Genomic DNA, 23806 nt, shown 5'->3' on the forward strand with positions numbered 1-23806 from the left:
ACAATAAACCCTGCTTTAAGGCTACACTTTCCTCTGTTCAGTTAGTTTACACACCAGTGGACGACTGAAATGGAAGTGATTGAGCTGCACACACCAGCCTATAGCTCATGTTCAGTATGCTTTTATTATGCCACAATTATTGGCTTACATGCACATTTGACCATTGGTTGCAGTCTGCTGTTATGTGGTTTATCATGACAGCAACAAACCTTAGTGCTGCTTCTCTAGTGTGGTTGCTCAGAAACTTTTCTTTCCGTTTTCAGTTAACTATAATGTAGTGTTATCTCTGAAACCTAAACTGTGATTATTCTTAACTATGTTTTGTTGATAACTCATGGTCTGAAGTTGGCTTGTTCCAAGTAGCCCACAGTTAAGATTAATCGCAGCTAATTGTAGAATACAGTCATACCTCGAGTTGAAGTAGCTTTGGGTTGAGCATTTTTGGGTTGCGCTCCACAGTGACCCGGAAGTAATGGAGCACGTTACTTCCAGGTTTTGCCGCATGCGCAGATGCTCAAAATGACGTCATGCATGGAAGCGGGGACCCGCGCACGCGCAGATGCGGGTTGCGTTCGCTTCAGGATGCGAATGGGGCTCCGTTCACATCCAGAGGTACCACTGCAATATGACAAGCTGTGGATAATCACTTAAGCTAAAGTTTCTGAATTCTTCATAATGATGCTGGAGAAGGGAGGGAGATGCTCACAAACACAAGGTTTGCCCTAGATTTGTTCCCAACAAAATGAGCCATCATGACATCAGAATGATTAAAGCTGCTCGTAGCGAGTATTGGAATCCGGACCTTTCAATGTATGTCATTTTTCATTGAATCACATATGCTCTTTTGGGGAAAGTTGCTCAAGAGGGTGGTGGCTATGCAGTTTCGGATGTACTTGGATGAAACTGATTACCTAGATCCCTTTCAGCCTGGCTTCAGGCCTGAAATCAGTTTAGACACACTGTTTTCCTTGAACTCTCAATGGATTTTGATCCCATTGACCATGGCATCCTCCTGGACCAGCTCTGTGGTTTGGGAATTGGAGGTGCAATGACACACTGGCTCCTCTCCTTCCACTTCTGGAGTGTGCTGCTTAGGCCCATTGCAGCTTGCATGGAGATTCTCTAGAGTTCCATCTTGTGCCCATCACTTTTTATGCATAAGAATGTGCACACATAAGAATGCATAAAAAGATGTCTGAGCACTTATTTTTACTCTTCATGTTTGCAACCATGGTTTGTTAATGTTTGTAGCTGTAAACAAACTATTTTTTAAAAAAAACTTGAAGGGAAATCTTTTTACTCTCTATATATTAAACTTTGTGTATGCAGTGGTACCTCCAGTTATGAACTTAATTCATTCCGGAGGTCCGTTCTTAAGTCGAAACTGTTCTTAACATGAGACGCGCTTTCGCTAATGGGGCCTCCTGCTGCTGCCGCCACCTCACGATTTCCGTTCTCATCCTGGGGCAAAGTTCGCAAGCCGGAGCAACTACTTCCGGGTTAGTGGAGTTTGTAACCCGAAGCATTCGTAAGGAGGGCGGTACGTAACACGAGGTTCCACTGTACTTACAAATGTCATTACATTTATAAATTTTCCTTCCAATTATCTATATGCAAGGGGAAAATTAAGTGCAACAAGGGGGGGAAACATTTGAAACGTGGATGTACTTAGCAATTTGTGTTTAGGCAGACACTGTCAACACTTGCATTATATTGAGATTTTAAAAACATTTTTTGCTGTATACTCTTCTTCATAAGCTTGAATTTCATCTAGAGCCATTCTAGTATTTTAGTAATTATACAGCAGGTTGTTGTTGTTTTGTTTTTTAAAAATGGTATATTGTTGCAAAGCTATTTCAGCCTATTATGTAATTATACTGCTTGCTTGTACAGTAAGTGTATCATCAACTTCAAGACTTTCAAGTGTGCGCCTTTGCTGGTAAATTAACAAACAAAGTTTATAATGCGCAAACTGCAAAAGTATAGGAACGGGTCATCTTTGTTTTCTTCCTTAGCAATTCGAAAAGATGTAGAATATGTGAGCATAACTTTAGTTCATTACCTGATGAGCTGCTCTGGTACACTTTCAGTGTTCTTAAGCTTTTTATTTGTTTGTTTTTAGTGAACTGGGGATTAGTATATCTCCAGTATTGGTACCATCACCATGTCTGCTTTGTTGTATTGAGGAGGGAAGCATGAATGAAGAATTCTAAATATGCTTCCTCCTGGAATTTATGTACTTAAAACCCAGAAGTACCAGACGTGGGGGGCAAGATAAGGACGAATGATCCAACCAAAAGAAACCAACAAATTGGGTGCACTATTTGCTTATACCAAAAATGGATCTTGGGAGGAGTATGTGTCCGAAATGTAATAGCTGTAGCTGACTCTTCGTCTGCAATGATACAACCCTTGCGCTGATTAATATTCTTGTAATTGCTATAATGCCAACAACATTCATGACTTCCTGTTTAATATTCCATTGAGATTGAGCCAGCGACCATGCATTCATCAGGAGCAGGCACTGAAATAGGTAGTGGAGTGTACCTCATGATGATCCACCATGTGGATGATTTCCGGTGACCGCTTCCTAGGCTTCATGGAAATGCCATTTCCAAAGTTTGTCTATCTCAAGAAGGTGCGGAAGAGAGATGGAGATTTTTATGGAATTGGCTATCCATATGGAGGCTGCAGTTGTCACAGGAAGTTATTTGAATGGTGGAAGGAAGGAGATCATTCTGCTCCACCATGTTGAATTAAGCTCTAGAATCTGGTGAATGTATGAACCAGCATATTCATTTGATTGTTTAGAAATATTTATATCAAAGACTGTGACTATATGGAGCAGGCTTATATGGAACTAACAAGTCATAAGGATGGACAGTGAGTGGCATCCAGTGCACTTGTTTTGTTAGCACAAAGATTTACGCTTGCACAATGGAACTCACCAAACCCTTCCCCAATCTGCTTTGGAGGGATGTGGGAACAGATTTAAGGGCCACTGGGGGAGGAGAGAGGAGAGTGTAAATCCTTCTGCTAACAGAACAAGTTACTTAGCGTTGCTTTGGATACAATCCATTATCACTAAAGAACATGTCTATAATAACACAGTCTTTGCTTTGCTGCCAGGGCAGCCTGTTTATGTTGCTTCTACATGACTTTAATTGCTGACCTTCGAAGAAATACAGTGAAGGAATCCATTGGGTTGTTCAGTGGCCACCTACTTTTATTCTTGGGAGATTTGCTGGGTGTACACTATTAAACTTGTGTATCAACTAGAAGCTGGATTTGGCAAGTGGGCTAATTTTCAAGCCATTGCATCTGAGACTGAGGATAGCATTATGTCAGGGTGTGGCCCATAGGGCTTTAAAAGATCTACATGCTAGATAGAATCCTAGCAGCTTATATATATTCTATCCCCAAAACACAGCTCCATATTTTGTGGAATTGTCAAATCTTACACCCCTTTTCAAACAGACAATATGGAGGCTCACTGCATCAGGGAATGGGGGAAATCCTGAATCAGGAAGGTCTAAGATGAAAATGGACTACTGTGAAGTACTTCACATGGGGCAGCCTTTGAAGAACACTCAGAAATACTATGATGATTATTTGCATTTACACACTGCTTACCTTCTGGAGTTCTCAAAATGGTTTACAATAAATAAAAATGCATAATCAGTACAACCTTTAAGATACCTTCTGAGTCTGTCCAAACACCAGTGTTTGCATGTGTAAATAAGTATTAGGCAGCCATGTTAAAACCCTTTGCTTCTCATTTTCTCATGCCATTATCCCCAATGCAAACTATTTCCAGATTTCTGTTGAAATATTGAAGCAGCATAATTAAATTTAAAAATTAAATGTTTTGAAATTATACATTTAAGGCTTTGCTCTGAAGAGACAGGTTTTCAATGTTTACTTCATAACTTTGAAACTCGCACAAGTACAGAAGATTCCTAAATGGTATAATTATCTGCTTACTGTCCTTGATCCTTATGAAGCAGAAAAGCAGCAAAGACTAGAGCTTTCCAGTCTTTGCTTTTTACTGTTTTGTGTGTGTTTTCATGAGATCTGCAGAAGTGCAGCAAGAAAATCCATTTTCAGTTTCTGACAGATATCTAGTAGTCATAATGTATTTTACTTCATTGTGCCTTGTTCCAAAGCCAATGGTTTCTCTTCTTTGGCGTGGCTTTGAGGATGATTTGATTTGTATAGGTGAAAATGTGTCAAAATCATTAACTGACTCTGTTCAGGAATTAAGCTTCAGTTTATGGGATTGCCTTTGAGCAAATATTAAATATATCTTTCCTCCTTTTAAGGATCGTACTCTTACCTTCTGTCCTGTATCTCTTCCACTCATTAAGTGAATGTAAATGAGCAAAATGGCCTCTTGGGTGTCTCATGCAGCTTAGCCAATGGGACAAAAACTAAAAAAATTAATTCTAAACACTTCTAGAAATGCTGCGAAATTCTACCTTAATGGAATTTTTGGCCAGATTTCTGGGTTCTGATTGGGGTGGACATGCAAATATGTTCTGGCTCAACTCCAGAAAAAGCAGGTGAGACAAGGCACTGTCTGATGATGTCACTAGACATGCACGGCTTCCCTGCACACTCAAGGTTTTGAGGAGTTTTGAGTGGTTCAGAACCAGTTTATTCTAGGTTTTAACTCATCTTTTACAATCAAATCCCAGTTCATTTCTAAACACTTTAGGAGCACATCAGGAATCATAGTTTCCTATTTTCGTTTACTTCTGACATTTTTATTTATGATTGTGGAAGTAGGAGTCTGGAACTGGGTGTGGCTGAAAGCATTCAAGTGCCAAGCCATAAAACCTCAAAAAGCCCCATTTTGCACTGCCTTGTCCTGTACTTCAAAGCAGCTGTGCAGGGAGGCAAAGACTGAAGCACCTCAAAGAAGAACCTAGAAAAAAAAAGAGAGCGAGAGAGAGAGAAAGAAAAAACTTGACATTCTTTAGGCGTGAGAAGAGACCTCTTAAGTCTACATTATCTGCATTTTCCAGAACCTTTTTTATTCAAACTGCTGTATTTATCTGGAAAAGTAAATAATATAGCTGTGTCTGCAGAAGTGAGTTGATTATGGAGTTGGTGTTAGCATTTTTACATGAAGTTTGGTAGACAGATTTTTTGGGTTGGTATGTGGAGCCAAAGAGCTAGAAGTTCACTCTGGCAAATGGATAGGCTCAAGTCTTGCAATCCAGGACAAGTGATGCTTCACTAGCATACATGGAAAACTAAATGCCCTTTGCCTTCTCTCTGACCGATAGCTATGCTCTCTTTTATAGTGCAAAGAATGATGTTGGGCAATGAATCCTTTTAGTTATTATTATTAGATAATAATTATTTATTTATTTAGTCATTCTTATTAGATAAACCCAAAACTGGTTTCTGGAGTAGATACGATGGAACGGAATACCTGTTTGACTATCCAGTTTTTTGCTTGTTTGACTATCCAATTGACTACACTACACTTAAGAGTGGTGATATGTTGGTGTTGTTTGATATCAACATAGCTTTGGATAAGTATCCTTTACAATGGTGGTTTTGTTGACCTAAACATAAGAGATTGCTGCTTAGAGACAGCCACCTTCCATTTTAGTTTCATTAGTTTATATTAATGTTTTGAGTATTCTGTAATGCATCTTTTAAACTATTTTTTATTTTACACTGAAAGTCACAAAAGTGAGATGTGCAAGCAAAGAACCTGTCTTTACAGGATGATGCAGTACCCTATTTGTGTACTGAGCTAGTGGCAGGTCTGATGTCAGTCACTTCAGAGACCTTTAGACCTCCATGCTCATTTATTGCTAAAATGTACCAGCTCTGCTTCTGCATTATGAAGATCATCTGTCAACACTCTGAGATATTCTCCTTTGTTATTAAGCTTGTGATGCTCTACACACTGTCAGGTTTTTTGCCAATTATAGTTAAGGTACAATAGTGTATTCACTGGATCAAAGTCTCTCACTGGCAGTGGAGGAATGATTTGTAAGTCTTTATTCATCTGAATTGTACAATAGAATACCTGAGGAATGCAAATAATCTCTCTAAGGACTCGACAGAAAAGCCCTTAAAATGAGTGTAGCACTATTATTATTCGGAATTGGTGTTTTAGCCAAAGTAATTATTTCTTATCTTGTTCCACAGCATTCTTAGTTTGAGTTATGATGACCATTTTTAGAAAACAAAAACCCGTATTGAATTTTAGAAATATATTAAAACTGCTTTTTGCTTTTATGTTTTGTGCTTTCTTTTAGATGTGGTCACATGGTACATTATCTCAATTAGTCCAAAAACACAGCACATTGATACAAACCCAAAATAAATGCTTGCACACCTCTGCACATTATTAGGGAATTTTTTTAGTAGAATGGCAATCTGGTAGCTTGGGATAAAATTCTGCTGCCCCACACATGTTGAACTAAAATGAAAGCTGCTCTATAGAAGTTAGTATAGACCTCTTACCATGCTGTCCCGCACCCTTAACCCCCTTGTTGGGGCCTGCAGCATCGCCATTAGCCCATGCAAAGCTTTCTTCACATTCCCCGTGTGCACGTTCAGCAGTGAGTTCTCCCCACCGCAGCGCCACAGTGTGCAGGCAGCTGCTCAAAGAAGACTGTGCAGAGCTGCAAACAGTGTCCTGGGGGAACAACAAACTTTCTGGAAAGGAATCGTGAGACCCTTGACTTGGAATGGGCTGGCTATTGCCGTGTGAGGGGGTGTTATGAAATTGCAGGTGTGGGAACTTTTGCTATCCAATTATTTTATAGACCAAAGCTGTCATACCTATAAAATAAAGCTGCTGTTAAATTCTTAAAATGCCAACAATGACTCAGTAACTGTCTTTGGTGCTAAACTGTGTCCTTCCAATATTCTGGAGAGGAAGCAGCAATGCAATATAAAGAGCATTGAAAACTATGGACTGGGCATTTGCACAAGTAACGAAAGGACAGTGTTATGTAACACACGTGTGCAAACTGTTGAAGGAACTTCTGTATTCTTTGTCCACCGTACACGTAATCTTATAATAGCTCTGATCTCCTGCCGTTTTCTTTGACAAATGAGAACTGATGAACTTTTGGTTTCATTTAATTTAACATTTGCATGAATTATTTAAAGGTTTGTATGCCCACAGTTTCAAACTAGGTTACCAAAATAGCATAAAACCCATAGTCCAGAGCTGGAAAATGAATAGGTCTAAAAATCAAAATAAAACTCGCTTCAGGCCTGTATGTGGCTTGCTTCCTTATATTTCAAAGTGTGTGTAACATACACAATATTACAACCCTCACATATCTAGTCTTAATCCTCAGACAACTACATTTAAATTACATCCGAATTGATTGTGTACTATGCTTCAAGCATCCTGTGTCCACTAATGTGAATTCTGTGGAGTTCAGCAGCAACATGAGATGAACAAAGTCTTGTTTCCCACAGCTAACTGATAACCAGGAAAATGGAGTGATGTATAATGTGCCTGGGCCTGTAGCCTACTAGTGTGAATCTTTTTACCAGCTGGAAACATCGTTCCAGGCCTCTGATGTCCCTGTACCTGCGCTGGGTCCTGCTTGGCCACTAGCAGCTATTAATTAATTTACAGGGTGCTGACTCAGTTGTCTCTGCTGTTGTCTCTGAAGGCCAACAAGCCTTCTGTTTTCCTCTGTAGTCAACTGGCTATTAATTTTTACTAAGCTGGCCACTGATGATTGCTTGTTTTCTGGCAGGATTTGGACATTGTCCAAGGCAAACCACAAGTGGTACAAGAGGCTGTTATGCCCATTACTCTCTCCACAGCCTAGATCAGCCTTCCCAACCTAGTGCCCTAAAGGGTTGTGGGTTTTTTTAGACACATGGGGCTAAATGGAGTTAACATCCAAAACCTATAGAGAGCACCAGATTGGCCAGTGGTAGCCTAGAAGATGGCATGCAGAAATTGTGTTCACCACTGTATAGGCAAGTAGGTCAGGGGATAGGCTGTGCCTGAACCTAGTTTACTGTTTAGGATGGGCATGTATAGAGTTCTGCACCGGGTTGTACCTCTGGTGATCATAACGTGCTCCATTAGCAGCCTTATACGTAAGCGGTAGGGAGGTTTTCAAGTGGAAATGTGTTTGCTCACAGCTTCCTCCTGTTGGGCTGGAGTGCCATCTGTTTGATATCCTAATATCTTGTCTGTGTATATAACCAAGCGCCATTTTCACACTGACATTTTTGCTTGTGGAGGAATGTTGTGTTTCTTACCCCCATCACCAAGGTTTTAATCTATTCCACGGAACCAACTTAGCATCAATGTTACACTCAAATATTACTGCCATTTGTTTCTTTTGCCATATATGCATTATTGTACTAATACTGGTTATTGCTGTTTAATCTGGCAAGACAGTAACCATAGATAATGAAGTATTTTGTATATTGAAGTGCAGGGGGGGTGTTACTGGGTTGTTTTTATTTTATGTATTTTGTGGTTTTATATTCTGATCTTATCCTGTGAACCGCCCTGAGACCTGCAGGTATAGGGTGGATAATAATAATAATAATAATAATAATAATAATAATAATAATGGGCTAGTTTAGCACATAAAGCCTAAGAGGGGAACACTCCCAAAAGCAGCCCATTGAGAACAGAATGTTCACTTGGCGCAGAATACTAATTATTCTCTGAACTGCCCTAAGATGCCCGGGTATAGGGCGGTATATAAATTCAATAATTACTACTACTAATAATAATAATAGTAGTAATAATGGTTGAGGAGGGGATTATGGTTGAAGAAGCCATGATTATAACTGGTAAGAACTCTGAACAGGAACATTTTACACTGCAATGTTTTGTAGTGGTAGTGGGGAGCTCAAGCAGTCTAACATTGCCATTGTTGGTCGTTACAAAAACTGGCACATGCGCTGCTGGTACCGCAGTGACTAAGTAGAAAAAAGATGGTGGATGGTTTATTCAGAATGTTGACCAGGTGTATGGCAGCTTTGAAAAAGACAAATTCTGTGTTGGAAGTTCAGTAGGGAAAATAAAATGAAAATTAAACTGCCAGTATCCTAATGCTGTTACTAAGATCTCATGGTGCAACCACACTTCAAATATTGTGTACAGTTCTACTTTTTGCAACTCAGAAATTATGTTGCAGAGTTGGAAAAGATGCAGGAAAGGGCAGCTGAAATGGTCGAGGGGCTGGAGCAACTCTCTCGTGAGGAAATGCTTTGGGGGCTTTTTAGTTTAGAAGAAGAGGAGAAGAAGGGCGGACATGATAGAAATGTATAAAATTGTTCATGAGTGGAGAAAGTGGACAGTTTTTTCTCCCTCAAAATGTTAGAACCTGAGGTCATGCAATGAAGCTGAGGATTCAGGACAGGCGAAAGGATGTATTTCTTCATACGAAACCTGCCACAAGATAATAGCGATGACCACCAACTTGGATGATTTTAACAGGTGATTTATGGAGGATGACATTATCGAAGGCTTTGTATCTGTGCATCTGAAGAAGTGTGCATGCACACGAAAGCTCATACCAAGAACTGACTTAGTTGGTCTTTAAGGTGCTACTGGAAGGAATTTTTTTTGTTTTGATTATCGAAGGCTGCTTGCATTATTAGTGTGTTCACAACATAAAATCGCAATATAAAGACACAAAATACACAATGGAAACAAAAACAAAAACCAATAATCCCCCTCCTCCCCAACACATTTTAAAAAGGGCACCGGATGTCAATCAGCCATAGGCCCGGTTAAAGAGGAACCTTTTTGCCTGACGCCTAAAGGTGTATAATGAAGGCGTCAGCTGAACCTCCCTGGGGAGAGCATTCCACAAATGAGGAGCCACTGCAGAGAAGGCCCGTTCTCGTGTTGCCAGACCTCTGGACTTCTTGCAGAGGAGGCACATGAAGAAGGACCTTAAGAGAATTTGCTCAAGGTCCTGGTAGGTCATATGGAGAGAGGCGATTCTTGAGGTCTTGCGGTCCTGAGCCGTTTTAAGGTTTTGTAGGTCAAAGCCAGCACTATGCCTTTGTATAGGAGTTGCTGGGAAGCACAAGTGGGGAGAGCGCTGTCGCCCTCCAAGTCCTTGCGGGGTTTTCTTTAAGTATCTGGTTGGCCACTGTGAGAACAGGATGCTGGACTAGACAGGCCTTGGTTTCATCTATTACTAAATGACATTTGTAAGCATATTTAGGGGTGGGAGAGGTTATGGGGTAGTACAGTGAAGAGGATGTGCCTTGTAGAGTTAGTGGAGATGTAGTAGTACTGGGGAAAAGATCCTAAATGCATTTGTAGCTATACAATACACATGGCAGAATGCAGATATTGCCTGGTCTGTTGTCCACAGATATTTTTACAGTTCCAAATTGTAGCTGCTCTAGGCAGTTGGAAACAGTAATAAAAAGAAGGCCTGCAAGGAATTAAGGCTCTTTTTGGTGTGATTTTTTATTTTTTTATTGTAACCAAATGAGATTACTTAGGATAGCCCTACTTCTTTGAGCGCAAGACACAACGCTTGGAGCACACCTAAAGTGTCTTTCGAATGTGCAGCTTTCATTTGAGATCCCTTTCAAACCCTAGGCAGATTTCGAGCCCGTTTAAAAATCCGTTCGTGTTCCATGTAGATTATAATGTGCGAGAATAAAAGCAGATAACAGTAAAATATTAATGGAGTACACCTGAAGCAATTGCTGCCTGTTAATGCCTTGACCTTGGAAAGCAATACACAAAAAGATGGCATCATAAAACCGTGCAATTCTTATGAATATGTATGTGCTACTTGATAATAATGAATGTGGTACAGTCATGCATGCACTACAAGATAATGTTGTGCCCTTTTTTGTCTACAGGTTGATAAAAATTAAAGAGTGGGTGGACAAGCATGACCCAGGCGCCTTGGTCATACCTTTTAGTGGGGCCTTGGAACTCAAGTTGCAAGAAATGAGTGCTGAGGAGAAACAGAAGTATCTGGAAGAGAACATGACACAAAGGTTAATTAGCATTCATTTTCCCTACACTTTATTATCAACTATTTCCTTGCAGTAATTTAATTGCTTGCGCTGATAGAATAATAAATGACAGAGTAATTACCATTATAAAGAGGGAATCTTCTCCTTTCTTTACCATGAGACAGAGTGAAAAGATTTATTTTAAATTAAGTTTTTAACTGTCATCTGTCATCTCTGTACAGTGTTTTAATTATACCATAGGTATTAGTTATGTATATTTTTTAAAAGGAATGATCACCAAAACTCTCTGGTCATCCACAGGGAGGAGGCTGGGTTGGGGGGAGAGAGAGAATATGTCGCTGTTAGTTTCTCTGAATAACAGCAATAAATTATTTCACTGTTTTAATTTTAGTCAAATAACAATGCTCTCGCGACTTGGGGTCCTCCAATAACGGGAGACCCAAACGCTGCCTTTCTGCATTTTGCCAAATTTATGAAGAAATCAAGTATGATTTCTATGGCTGCCATTTCAGAATAGCATCTGAGAGCTTTTATTATGCACTTATTACAATTATCGGTATGCTTAAAAGTAGAGATGAGAAGAAAGATTCAGAATCTTTCGAATGGATAGTCTCTTTCCCCCCTCCCAAAATGGAATGGTTGAGGCATTTAGGTTTTTTTCTTGTGTATAAGTTGAATGGCCTTGTTTCCATTTTATTTTAGTGCTTTACCAAAGATCATTAAGGCTGGGTATGCAGCACTCCAACTAGAATACTTTTTCACTGCAGGCCCCGATGAAGTGCGTGCATGGACCATCAGGGTAAGATTCATACTTATTCATCAGCTATATCCAGTTCCACACTATTGAATTCAGATTGATATCACTGACTTTGAAGTTTGTCATGGTGGCGGTTAGCTAGTCATTACAGATGAGGTTTTTGTCCAGGATAACTTTAATTATTTGTGAGCTGCTGAACAGTGAAAGTGGAGCTGCATTGATTGAGGCAGGTAACAATTGATTCTGCCTATTACATAGTCTGAATTTCTTCATCCTGTAGAATCTGTCTACCCTCCTCCTGTGGTCAGAGATAAGACATACCAGTATTGTGCTTGCTTAATCTGTGTGACTGGGTTTGTCTGCAGTGAAATTGATGTTGCTTTTCATTTTGTATTCGCTAAGTTTGTTTGGGTTGCGGGTGGTTCTTTCCTCCTTTTGCTTTGCTCGGATTACATTTTCAGCAATAAAAGCAATATAACATGATTATACTCTGTGCGGGTACACAGTTCTGCTGGGGGGGGGGAATACAGATTTGAATATTTAGGAGTAGTTTATTTTGATGGTTTTATGTGTTCATATCAAGTCTTTACATATGCCTTAAAAATGTATATTGATGTAAACTGATTACTGTCAGGGTGGCTAATTTATTCCCCGAGGACAGTAAAAGCTGAGCTGTATAATGGTTTGCTTTTTTAATGTAAATATATTTTAATATAGAGGGTAGCTCTCTTTTCAGATGCATGTTACTACAAACTCTGTTTTTGATCTAATGAAAACATAAGTTCTTCAAGATAGTAAATGCAATATTTTGTCCATTAACATGCCTCTGCTTCAGTTTGAGTTTGCTATGTGATGGATATTATTAGTACTGTTTCTGTATCTTTTTATAATAATTTGGTTTGGCCTGACCAACTTCAGTAAATTTTAAATTAAAATAATGCTGCAGATATTTAGATACTTCACAAGAAGCATGCTAAATCATTTTGAAAAACAGAAAAGCGTATTTAGTTTGATGGTGCACTTTGACACAGCTCAGGATAATGTGTTCAAAGACACTTGCTCACAGAGTAGCAGAAATGCCTTTCCTTTGCTAGAAATCTGAAAGCTGGTTTATCTTAAGACTGATTGTAAGTATCTTTGATTTAATGTGCTGAGAGATTTAGTCAGGTAAGCATCAGTGGGTAGCCATATTAACCCAATACATCTTTTATTGTAAAAACTATGCTTTACAGTGTCAGACTCCTTAGCACTTTAACATGGTTTATTAAGCAGCCTTTAGGTCACCATTATTTCTCAAATTTCTTTCCATGCTTGTGTGTGCATAGAATAGATGCCCTTGTAGTTTAACACATGAAGCAATTATAATGCATTCTTCATAATTTAAATATATCAGGGCTATTTGCATGTAAATAGGTGGTTATGGATTGTTTCAGTTGTTACATCGCATTTTAAATATACCATTTAATGACTTTAAAATGTTAATTTTTAATATACTTTATTTCAGTGTTCTCATGCTTAGACAATGTCCATGTTTTGGATCAATGCTGTAAATAAATTGTTTTTATAGAATTTTAAGATAATCAGAATCATTTATTTTGAACTAACACCTGGGACCGTATAGTTTTTAAAGTTATTTAACGTGTTTATTTCTCTTTCACTGTAAAGATTGAATTCCTGCAAAACCTACACAGTATCCAAAATCAATATAGCAGTTGATATGCATTAGGAAGAAACAAAGCCTGCCTTTTTTTAATACCAGTTTGTTTATCTCTGCTCAAAGTGTCTGCCTGTGGCCCAGTGCTGAAAATTAGCTATTTGGATTCCTGACGTTTTAACTGATACGTAACTAAGTTTCAGCAGATCTTGAAAGCACATTACAATAGAGAAATCTCTCTTGCACAATCAATCTTCCTAAATACAATTAATTTTCTCCTGGTTTTTCTCTTTGACAGAAAGGGACGAAGGCTCCTCAGGCTGCAGGAAAGATTCACACTGATTTTGAAAAGGGATTCATTATGGCTGAAGTAATGAAATTTGAAGATTTTAAAGAAGGAGGTTCAGAATCAGCTGTCAAGGTGAGCTTCCCTTAACACAATTTTCTTATTTTAAGACTTGATTGGAAATAGAGCACATACAGTTTACATTTTGGCCAAGAATTAAGATACAGTTAAAGATATGGCATAATATGGTATGACAGTTACTAGGACAAATGTAAACATTAAAGAGCAAGCAATAACACTTGATGTTTCAGACTGGGCAATAATACTAACATTTTAACTTTATCATTGCAAACTGCACCACTTGTTAATGCTACTTGTTAATGCTAGCATATATAGCAGTTGTTAGATCATTGTTAGATCAGTTAAAGAAAGATAATATGTATCTGTTCTGTTACATCTGTTTGGTGTAACAAAACTATAGTTCTTTGGCAAACATTTAGGGATGTATTTTATATACAGCATGAACGGGATATGATCTATTCTGTTAAAATGGTTAACCTATTTGTGGATTGAATAAAACACCTGAACATGTAATTAAGCAGGTAATTTCTGAAGTATAGTGAGCTGCAAGATTTTCTTCTAACTGTAGCATCTGAGAACGTTACTTCCTGATTGTTTCCTTTATTATTATTTCCTTTATTGTAGCCACATAAATTAATGAGAAGGGAACACTTATTCTAACAGATGGTTTGTATGATGCCTTACCTTTATGAAGATGGGGAATTTCATCTTCTTTCACAACACTAGAGGGCAGAAACTGATTAGGTGCCCAAAGTTGTGCCCTGCTAACAGCCCATAACTGTGCTGTTATCAGATAATAACAGATACAATCAGATTTAGATCTTACTAAATCTGGAGTTAAATAACCACATTTTTGTTGTTGCAATATGGTTCAGATTTTCAGTCTTTTAAGGTGGTCTCGTTTGGGCTTTCCTATCATGTTTGCTAGCATGGTGAAAAAGAAGGAAAGAGTTCAAATTTGGCAATATTCAAAGCATTATTTCAGAATGCATTAAAAGGTTTAGAAGATTGTATCTCTTTGTCTTCTGTTTGATAGCTTTTCAGGTATGCAGTAACATAATTTGAAATGTAGGTTATTCTCAGTAGTGTCACTAAAGAAGATTGTGCTGAGCAGCAGGGTTTTAATAGGTCTGTTTGAACCCCGGGAAGTGTATGTGATGCGGGGGAGGGGAATCCCATTATAATTGGTTTGTTGTGGCACGCGAACCACCTTATAAAAGTGAAATCAAGCTCTAGCCAAATAAGTAAAATGCAGCCATAAATAAATCTCACATTATTTTGAAGCCAGGAAGCTTATTCATATATCAAATAATAAATTATACAAAGCGCACACATTACTGTTAGTTACAAATATGAAAAATATTTCGTAGGAGGTGTCTTGTGATCACCTAAAATTCTCTGAAGACTTTTCTGTGTTTTGATCTGAATATTAAATAAATTTGCCTTGCTTAAAGAAATCTTGTAAAACTGCAAATCTCGAAATATTTGTAAGCTGGAAAGCCGAATAGTTAAATAAATAAGCGTGCAAAGTACCTCTGTAATTTTTAACAAGGTACACTTCAAAAATGCAGAGCTCTAGGAGTGTATGTTTGGGAAAGCTACACTATTCATAGGCTTTACATTGGAACAGATTGTGATTGTAGACAATACAGGCCACTATTTATTTCTGTTTATATATCAAAGCTGATTTTGGGAGTTCCCAGATTTGGCTGAAACAACAGTGGTCATGGCTGTTGGTTGCTTTGTATGTTATGAATCTGATCGATTTTCAAGTTTATTTTGTGTGTGTCTAACACCAGTACAGCATAACTAATTTAATGCCAGTGCTGTGAACTATACACTGAATAGCTCTGTGTGGGCTTTGTAGTCTACAGGGATATCACATTATTAGCAATCATATCTGCTTAGGCAAAGCTGGCTTCTACAGATGGCTGCTTTCAAGTGCAAATGAACTGGTTAGACGTGTCTTGTTTAATACATACTCAAGACTCACAAATGGGTATTGATTTTTTTTTCCCAGTCAGTGTTTCTGATAGCAATGAAAATGGATTAAATGGCCTCTGGGGAATTTAAAGGAACACAGCCACTTTTAATTAATTGTGAACTGGTAGCTAAAATACTTAATACTTGTATTAATATGTCAGAATGTATTTCATTAAAAGTGACTATGCCCACTTTGCGAAAGCAATGAACACAGACACTTTGAACGAAACAGGCTTATCCCAAGAATGCTTGTACATTAAGCCACTCTACAACAGAAAAGCTAATAATTTCCTGGCCATCGGCTAGTTTTACTGGTGGGATCTAAAGTTGGCTGCCGGCAGGTCCTGTTGTGGTTTGCTGTTTCAGCATCCCCACCCCCAATTCTCTCAGATCCTCCTCCTTCTCACCCCGTAGGAAAGAGAGGAAGGATTAACAAAACAGCCTTGCCTAGCGATGGCCTGATATGTCTCATCCTGGCCAGATAGTCCAGACCTTACAGAAGTCCACAAAATCTTCTTGCCTCATCCAACTGGGTGCTTCCTGCTCTCCTGGGTTGCCAAACCCAGAAGCAAGACAGTGAGGAACCTTGGGCTCTATACCTGAATGAGGATGTTACACGCATGAGATAAAGAAAGCCAAGTGATCCAGCCTTACACTTTTATATGCCTCTCGGTCGCCAACCCCTGCGAGAGATCGGGACTTCCCTTCTGCATTGCCTGACATGGTTTCAGGGATAGGAAAAGGCGGCTTGTGAAATGAGGCTGTAACACACACATGCAAGCCCATGTATTGGAACTCTCGGGCCACCAGATGCAAGCGTTGAATTGTATAATCTTAAATTTTAACCATGACCACAGCTTATATTTGTAGAGAACATTTTCTACATGTCACTGATTAAACTACTGTATTTTTCGCTCTGTAAGACGCACCAGATCACAAGATGCACCTAGTTTTTGGAGGAGGAAAACAAGAAAAAAAAAATTCTGAATCTCAGAAGCCAGAACAGCAAGAGGGATCGCTGCGCAGTGAAAGCAGCAATCCCTCTTACTGTTCTGGCTTCTGGGATAGCTGCGCAGCCTGCATTTGCTCCATAAGACGCACACACATTTCCCCTTACTTTTTAGGAAGGAAAAAGTGAGTCTTATAGGGCAAAAAATACAGTAATTACTCCTGACTTTTGGCATGGGTGTAGTCTTCACAGTCAGAATACTGCGGTGCCTGTGTTATCTATCAAATGTGTAGAAGACTATTAACTTAAAACAGTTAGAACTTGGACTAATTTGGTAGTAATAAATGTGCTGTCACGGGTTAAAGGCAGCTACTGCAGCACCCAATGCTCAAAGAATAGTGCGTCCTTCCTCAATATGGTGCTCTCCAAATGTTGTTGGATTGCAGCTCACATCAGTCCCAGTCAGCATGGTGAGGAATCTTGGAATTTGTAGTCCCAACAGTATCCAGAGGGCACCAGGTTGGGAAAGCCTGGTGTCATGTCTTGTTTCTGAGATGCTTCTCAGTGCAGTCCTGTACAGGTCTACTCAAAAAGTAAGCTCCACTGAGTTCACTGGGACTTTCTCCCGTGTAAGTGGGTATCGAATCAAGAACCTGTATGTAGCATGTTGGACGTATAATACAGTGGTGCCTCGCAAGACGAAATTAATCCGTTCCATGAGGCTCTTCGTATAGCGGTTTTTTCATCTTGCGAAGCAAGCCCATTGACAGCTTAGCGGATTAGCGCTATTAGAGGTTTAGCGGCTTTTAGCGGATCAGCTAAGCGGCTTATCAGCGATTCAGCTGATAAGCGGCTTAGGGCTTAGGAAAAGGGGGGGAAAGGGAAAAAACCCCGCAGGAACTCGCAAGACATTTTCGTCTTGCAAAGCAAGCCCATAGGGAAATTTGTTTTGTGAAGCGCCTCCAAAATGGAAAACCCTTTTGTCTAGCGGGTTTTCCGTCTTGCGAGGCGTTTGTCTTGCGGGGCACCACTGTATGGCATAATGTCAGATTGAGAACAATAGTAGCAAGTTTATAGATCTCTATAATTCCTGTCACTGAAGTACAAGAAGTAGCTTGTTTTGAAAAGCCATTAGCTTCACAGAACACTTGTCTTAAAGTTATTCTTGTCTGCCTGTAACTTGTATTACTTACATTCCTGCCAATAGATTGTTATAAAAGTTGCCTCTGGAAACTGCTGGATAAGAAAGCCTTGTTTCTAGTTTTGCCTTTAAATTGTAAAGTTTTTTTAAAAAAATATATATTCACTTCCTTTGCCTCTTTACCTTATTTGCAATGGTCCATACTTTCCCTTCAGTACTTAGAATCGTTTGCAAAAATGATTTAGGTCATAGAGGAAAAAATAATCAGTCCTGCATAATAAATTCATTCGCTGAAATACTGATTGCAGGTGTGTGATTTAGTTTTGTGGACAGGCTCCGTGTGGATTTATCAATGCAAATCTTTTCATCTGCTTCTGGTTGCATTACAACCGATCCATGCTAACTCACGAGGTAGATCGTGGCCCACGTGCTTCCTTAAAATCCATTACTTGCACACAGACTGGATCCCAGGTACACTTCCCCCAACACGTATTTAACAACATCACATTAAGATGCTTATTCTGCTCTTCCATTTTTTAAGTTGGGTTGTTTCCAGGAGATATAATAAATGCTAATTTATTATCTGCCCCAACCAAGCTACTTCCTTTGTTGAGTCCTCACCTTGCCTGTTCCTCATTTGATGCTCCCCTCTCAGCATGCTGTAGGAATCACAGGGCCCAGTAAGTTGTTTCCTCTCTGTCATAGAGTAGGAGAACTGAAAGTGATATTGTATTAGCTCCCAAGGTACCTTTCGACTATGTAAAACAGTGTATGTTCATTCTCAAAACCTATTTATGGTTTGAGTGTCTTCACAAGAACCTTTTTTTATTATTATACACTGTTTCTTATTCAATAATGCATCCGCAATATTTGGGAAATAGTATTTGCAATATGTCTCCCATTCATTTTAGCACAAGAGAACACAGAAGAGTTCTCCTTCCACTCATAGTTCTTTGGATCCAATGATGTTTCCCCATCACTCCTTTTCCTTGGGGAAAGAAGGGGATTGGCTGTTTTCAAATTGCACGCTGCTTCATTGACAGAGGGGAAGAGAAATATATTTCCCTAACCAATTTAGTCAAGACATATTTACTCTTGTTGATTGAAAATAACTCTTAAAGTGCTGGCTCTTCTGTTTATCAAGAAAACTGAGAATATTTTTTTTTTAAGGAGGAGGTAGGGAGGATTTAAAAATACCTTCTGTTAGCTTTGTTTATTTTAATATAAAATAAAATAACACCTTGCTGTTGTTTTGAGGGACCCAAATCAAATACTCAATTGACATTACATGAGAAAATCTCAAAGCAATGTTGTTTTCACTATCAGCAGTGAGGAATAAATTGTGATTATATATTTGTCAATCAAATTCTGCCCAAGTCAACAAGTTTGCAGCTACCAAATGTTTTTCTGAGCGGATAGTATTTTATTCAAAATACGCACTGCATTTCAAAATAGTGGTTTTTTAAATACTTGCATCATTTTAATGCAGTAATCTATTCTTCTATCTTTCCTAGGCTGCTGGGAAATACAGACAGCAAGGCAGAAATTACATAGTTGAAGATGGAGATGTTATCTTCTTTAAATTTAACACACCTCAACAGCCTAAGAAGAAATGAATATCAGATCTGTTCATTACTCAAAATTAAACTCTGTTACTTTAAAAAGCATATGGGTTTTTTTTAAATTTAGATAGGGATATCTTGAAGACAAAAAATAAAATAAAAAATCTGTATACATAAGGACAAATAACCCCCACAAATGAAACCCCTTGTGTTTGTTTTGAGTTGAATTATGACACCTCCAGTGAATGTACAAGTTCACTTAAATGTGAACAGCTCTGCATTTCAAATGATTAAGACTACTCCAAATTGCAGGAGCTTTTCAGGAACCATATTACTCTCATGATACTTCATTAATCTCCATCATATATGCCAAGCCTGACATGTTTGACAGTGAGGACAATATGGCTTGCTCCTTTTTGAATCTACAGATAATGCATGTTTTACAGTACTCCAGATGTCTACACTCAATAAAACATTTGACAAAACCAGCCTCTGTGTGTTTGGGGATGTCTGTATTGACTGAATGTGGTGTGCTGAATGTGATATGGCGCCTGGCGAATGCTGATTACAGAATTTTAAGGGATGTGTATGAAACAGTAACTGTCAGTGTGGGGCAGCTGCAATTGTGTCTTAAGAGGGAGCCTTTCATTGGAATCAGATGATTAGGATGCCAATGATTTGTCTCAGAAAAGTTAATGCATTTGCAGATTGCGACTACCTTCAAGTGGGTGGCTAATACGATAAAAAGATACACAGTTTAAGTGATTTTGAGAGAGGGCAAAGATTGTGTGCTGAAATCATATACTTTCAGCACTTGAGCAACAATATTTTGAGCATGGCTTTCTTTGAAAATAGTCAGATTGTAGCGCTTTAATGTGTTCCCCTTTGAGAAGCAGGACTGAAAAGGAAGAGTCTGCATTGCTTTCCTGGTTTTGTATTTCTGGTGCCATGCTGAAACTGTAGTCAAGTCGTCATCTATGAGTTGTAGAAGAATGAATTGCTGAATGGGCTGCAAAAGTTTTAACTGTGTGTTCCTTTCAGCCTCTGGAAGTACTGCAGTTCATTTAGATAACTTGGGGGAAAACATTGGAGTAAAAATTTTAATCAGGCCCCAAGGGGATATAAAGAAAAAATTCTCAAGACATACAGAAATTTCTCAAGTCATACGTCTGCAGGTATTCAGCCTGGAAGAAATGTTTCCATAAAGACCCACATATTTGTGTATAGGAAACACTAGTGATGTCACAAGCACCCAGCCTGCTCTTGTTATTCTAGCAGCGTTCATTTAGGCTTCTCTTTGCAGCAGACCAGACTCTAGATCAAAGTCCATTATGCCATAAAGCTACCTATTGTAAAATATTGGCAACTGTGCCTGAGTGGCATTTGATACAGGAAATCTGTGTGTGTCATACAGATGGTATCTTTTTTGTCACTGTGGTGAAGAAATAGCAGTTTATATAAAAAAGGGAAAAGATCACACTTAAGAGTTAGAAATCCTAACAGATTTCCAAAGAACAGTATTTTCAGATTTATTTATTTTTAACCAACATGCTCTCTTACAAAGCATGATACAGGTCTGATTTTTTTCCCTCTCCTTAAAAAATAAATATAAAAGTGTATATGCTGCAGTGAACATTATGAGCTGAAATGGGCTCTATGGTGCTATTGCCACATTGTCTACTCTCTTGGTTCAGGTAAGAACATCAGTACGTTTCTGAGCACAATTCAAAGTGTTGGTACTGAGCTTTAAAGCCCTAAATGGCTTTGGCCCTGTATACCCGAAGGTGCATCTCCACCCCCATCGTTCAGCCCGGACACAGAGATCCAGCACCAAGGGCCTTCTGGTGGTTCTCTCATTGTGAGAAGTGAGGTTACAGAGAACCAGGCAGAGGGCCTTTCCAGTAGTTGTGCCCACACTGTGGAATGCCCTCCCAGCATTTGTCAGACAGATAAACAACTACAGTGGTACCTCGGGTTAAGAACTGAATTCGTTCCAGAGGTCCGTTCTTAACCTGAAACTGTTCTTAACCTGAAGCACCACTTTAGCTAATGGGGCCTCCCGCTGCCGCCGTGCCACCACCGTGCGATTTCTGTTCTCTTTCTGAAGCAAAGGTCTTAACCCGAGGTACTATTTCTGGGTTAGTGGAGTCTGTAACCTGAAGCACCTGTAACCTGAAGCGTCTGTAACCCAAGGTACCACTGTATGTGATTTTTAAAAGACATCTGAAAGCAGCACTGTTTAGGAAAGTTTTTAGTGTTTGATGCTGTATTGTGGTTTTGTTGAGAGCTGCCCAGAGTGGCTGGGGCAACCCAGTCAGATGGACAAAGAATTATTATTATTATTATTATTATTATTATTATTATTATTATTACCCAGGCCAGATACTCTGTTCTTTGTTGCCTTGGAGGAATGTAACCAGCCCCCGGGTCCATTTCCCAAGAATGTAGCTTTCTGCCATCACAGGCAAGATGTGTTATCCATTCCCAAGATCTGCCTCTTGGGATGGGATGCTTTCACCCCTAACCATTTCTTTCTCCCTGCCCCTGATCTTTTGTAACTCGAGAACTGGAAATGAGACCTACCTGGTGCAGGAGCCAAACAGTCAATCTTCTTAAGAAATAATAATAATTTATTATTTATACCCCCCCCCCATCTGGTTGGGTTTCCCCAGCCACTCTGGGCGGCTTGAGATAAACCCAAAGTAGCAATTCCATTTCATCCTCATTCAGTACAGAGATGGGTGCCCTCCTCGTTAAATTTATTCTTCCAAATACCAAACAGGCTTACGAACAAAAACATAGGATCATAGAATCAGTATTTCCAAAGTTTAAAATGCACAAAGGTATGTTCTAAGCAGTCACTAATAGCAATAATAGCTGTGGGTAAGTAGTACATCTAAAGAAAAGGAGTATTTCTCCCATGAAAGTAATTTTAACAGCCCCAATGACCTGGTAGTTGTTAATATTGCTGACAAATACAGAAGGCTTTGTGATACAAGTTTTATATAAGTTCTGCTGTGGTTTCCTATAATAAAACTTCCAGAAGAAAAGAAGAAATATAGCTGAGATAGCTTTTAATGTCCAGTCTGTGGCCTAGAGTCATGTGGCAAAAGCTATCCAGCAGGTTCCCGTCTCATGGCTCTTTCTGCCTGAGCTGCCAGGGCTAAGGCAAAGTGCAGAAGGCACTCAGCTCTCAGCAGGTAAGGCTTTTGCCCATAGCAGAAATTGCCGGGCAATCATGACCGTATTATTATAGCTTTGAAGGGAGCTCATTTAAGGCATCACAGCTTGAGCATCCTCATTGATACAAGAATCCAACATAATATGAAAAGAAACATTTTGCAAGGATGCAAAACAAGGCTCTCGTATTGCCACAGTTTCAACGCAACTCTCACTGAAGTCTTTTGACCCTACAGAATTAACTTGTCTCTAGCCAAACTGCTGTTTGCATTCGTGGTGAATATTCAGCTTACAAAAGCAGGTTGCCAGGCACAGATTTGTTCAGAGGCTAGGAGGGTGAGCGGCCAATGTCAGTGGGAAACGGTCAACATTAGTGATTTAAAGAGAACTATTCCACTATTCCATACACTTTGAGTCTGATGGTGCTGAATGACTTGTATCAGCTGTGGTTTAGTTAAGCAGCGGCTAAAGCTGAAATCACGGATCCCACCTATATTCTATTCTGTCATGATGGATGCTTTAATTGAGATTCCTGCATTGCAGGGGGTGTAACTAAACAATCCTCAGGGTCCCTTCCAACTTTACAAAGCTATGATTCTAAGCTGAAAACCTGCAGGCCTTTGTACCCTTTCTGATATGAAGACTATGAGATGAAAGATTGCAAGATTCCTCAGAAACCACATGTGGTTTTCCTCTTTCCTAGATTTTAGCATATTGATATAGACTATGTATTATTATTATTAATAATAATAATTCAATTTATACACCGCCCTATACCCGGAGGCCTCAGGGCGGTTCACAAACAAAACCACATCATATAAAATCAAACCAAAAACAATAACCCAATAACGTCCCCTCCCCAAAAACGAACCACATTCTAAAAGGGTTTTGGATGTCAATAAGATCAAACACAGGCCTGGTTAAAAAGGAACCGTTTTGCCTGGCATCTAAAGGTGTATAATGAAGGTGCCAGTGAACTTCCCTGGGGAGAGCATTCCACAGACAGGGAGCCACTGCAGAGAAGGCCCCGTTCTCGTGTTGTATTTTTAAATGTGGGGAAATAGGACCCTCCAGACCTCTGTTTGATCCTCAGTATTCTTCTCAGCCATGCCCCCTGAACAGCCCTGTTCACACCTTTGTGTGCTTTTGCCCTGGTGAAATGCATCCTTGAACTCTGGTCGTGTCTTCAGCTTCCCTGGCTGACAAGATGTGTGCAAGTGTCTGCAGAAATCTGTGACT

The 23806-nt window shown here is 39.3% G+C and overlaps 1 protein-coding gene across 7 annotated transcripts in view; it reads left to right on the forward strand.

The window, feature by feature from the left end:
• Positions 1-19875, forward strand: part of OLA1 (Obg like ATPase 1) — a 90857-nt gene extending 70982 nt beyond the window's left edge. For all 7 annotated transcript variants that reach the window (XM_081845753.1, XM_081845755.1, XM_081845754.1 and 4 more), the window contains 4 exons: positions 10855-10995; positions 11677-11773; positions 13684-13806; positions 19340-19875. In XM_081845753.1, coding sequence (XP_081701879.1) covers positions 10855-10995; positions 11677-11773; positions 13684-13806; positions 19340-19441 — 463 coding nt within the window. In that variant the 3' untranslated portion in view covers positions 19442-19875. The remainder of the gene's footprint in view (positions 1-10854; positions 10996-11676; positions 11774-13683; positions 13807-19339) is intronic.
• The last annotated feature ends 3931 nt before the right edge of the window (positions 19876-23806 follow it).

The sequence above is a fragment of the Podarcis erhardii genome (assembly GCF_964252035.2).
Source record: "Podarcis erhardii genome assembly, chromosome: 1".
NCBI classification, from domain to species: Eukaryota; Metazoa; Chordata; class Lepidosauria; order Squamata; family Lacertidae; genus Podarcis; species Podarcis erhardii.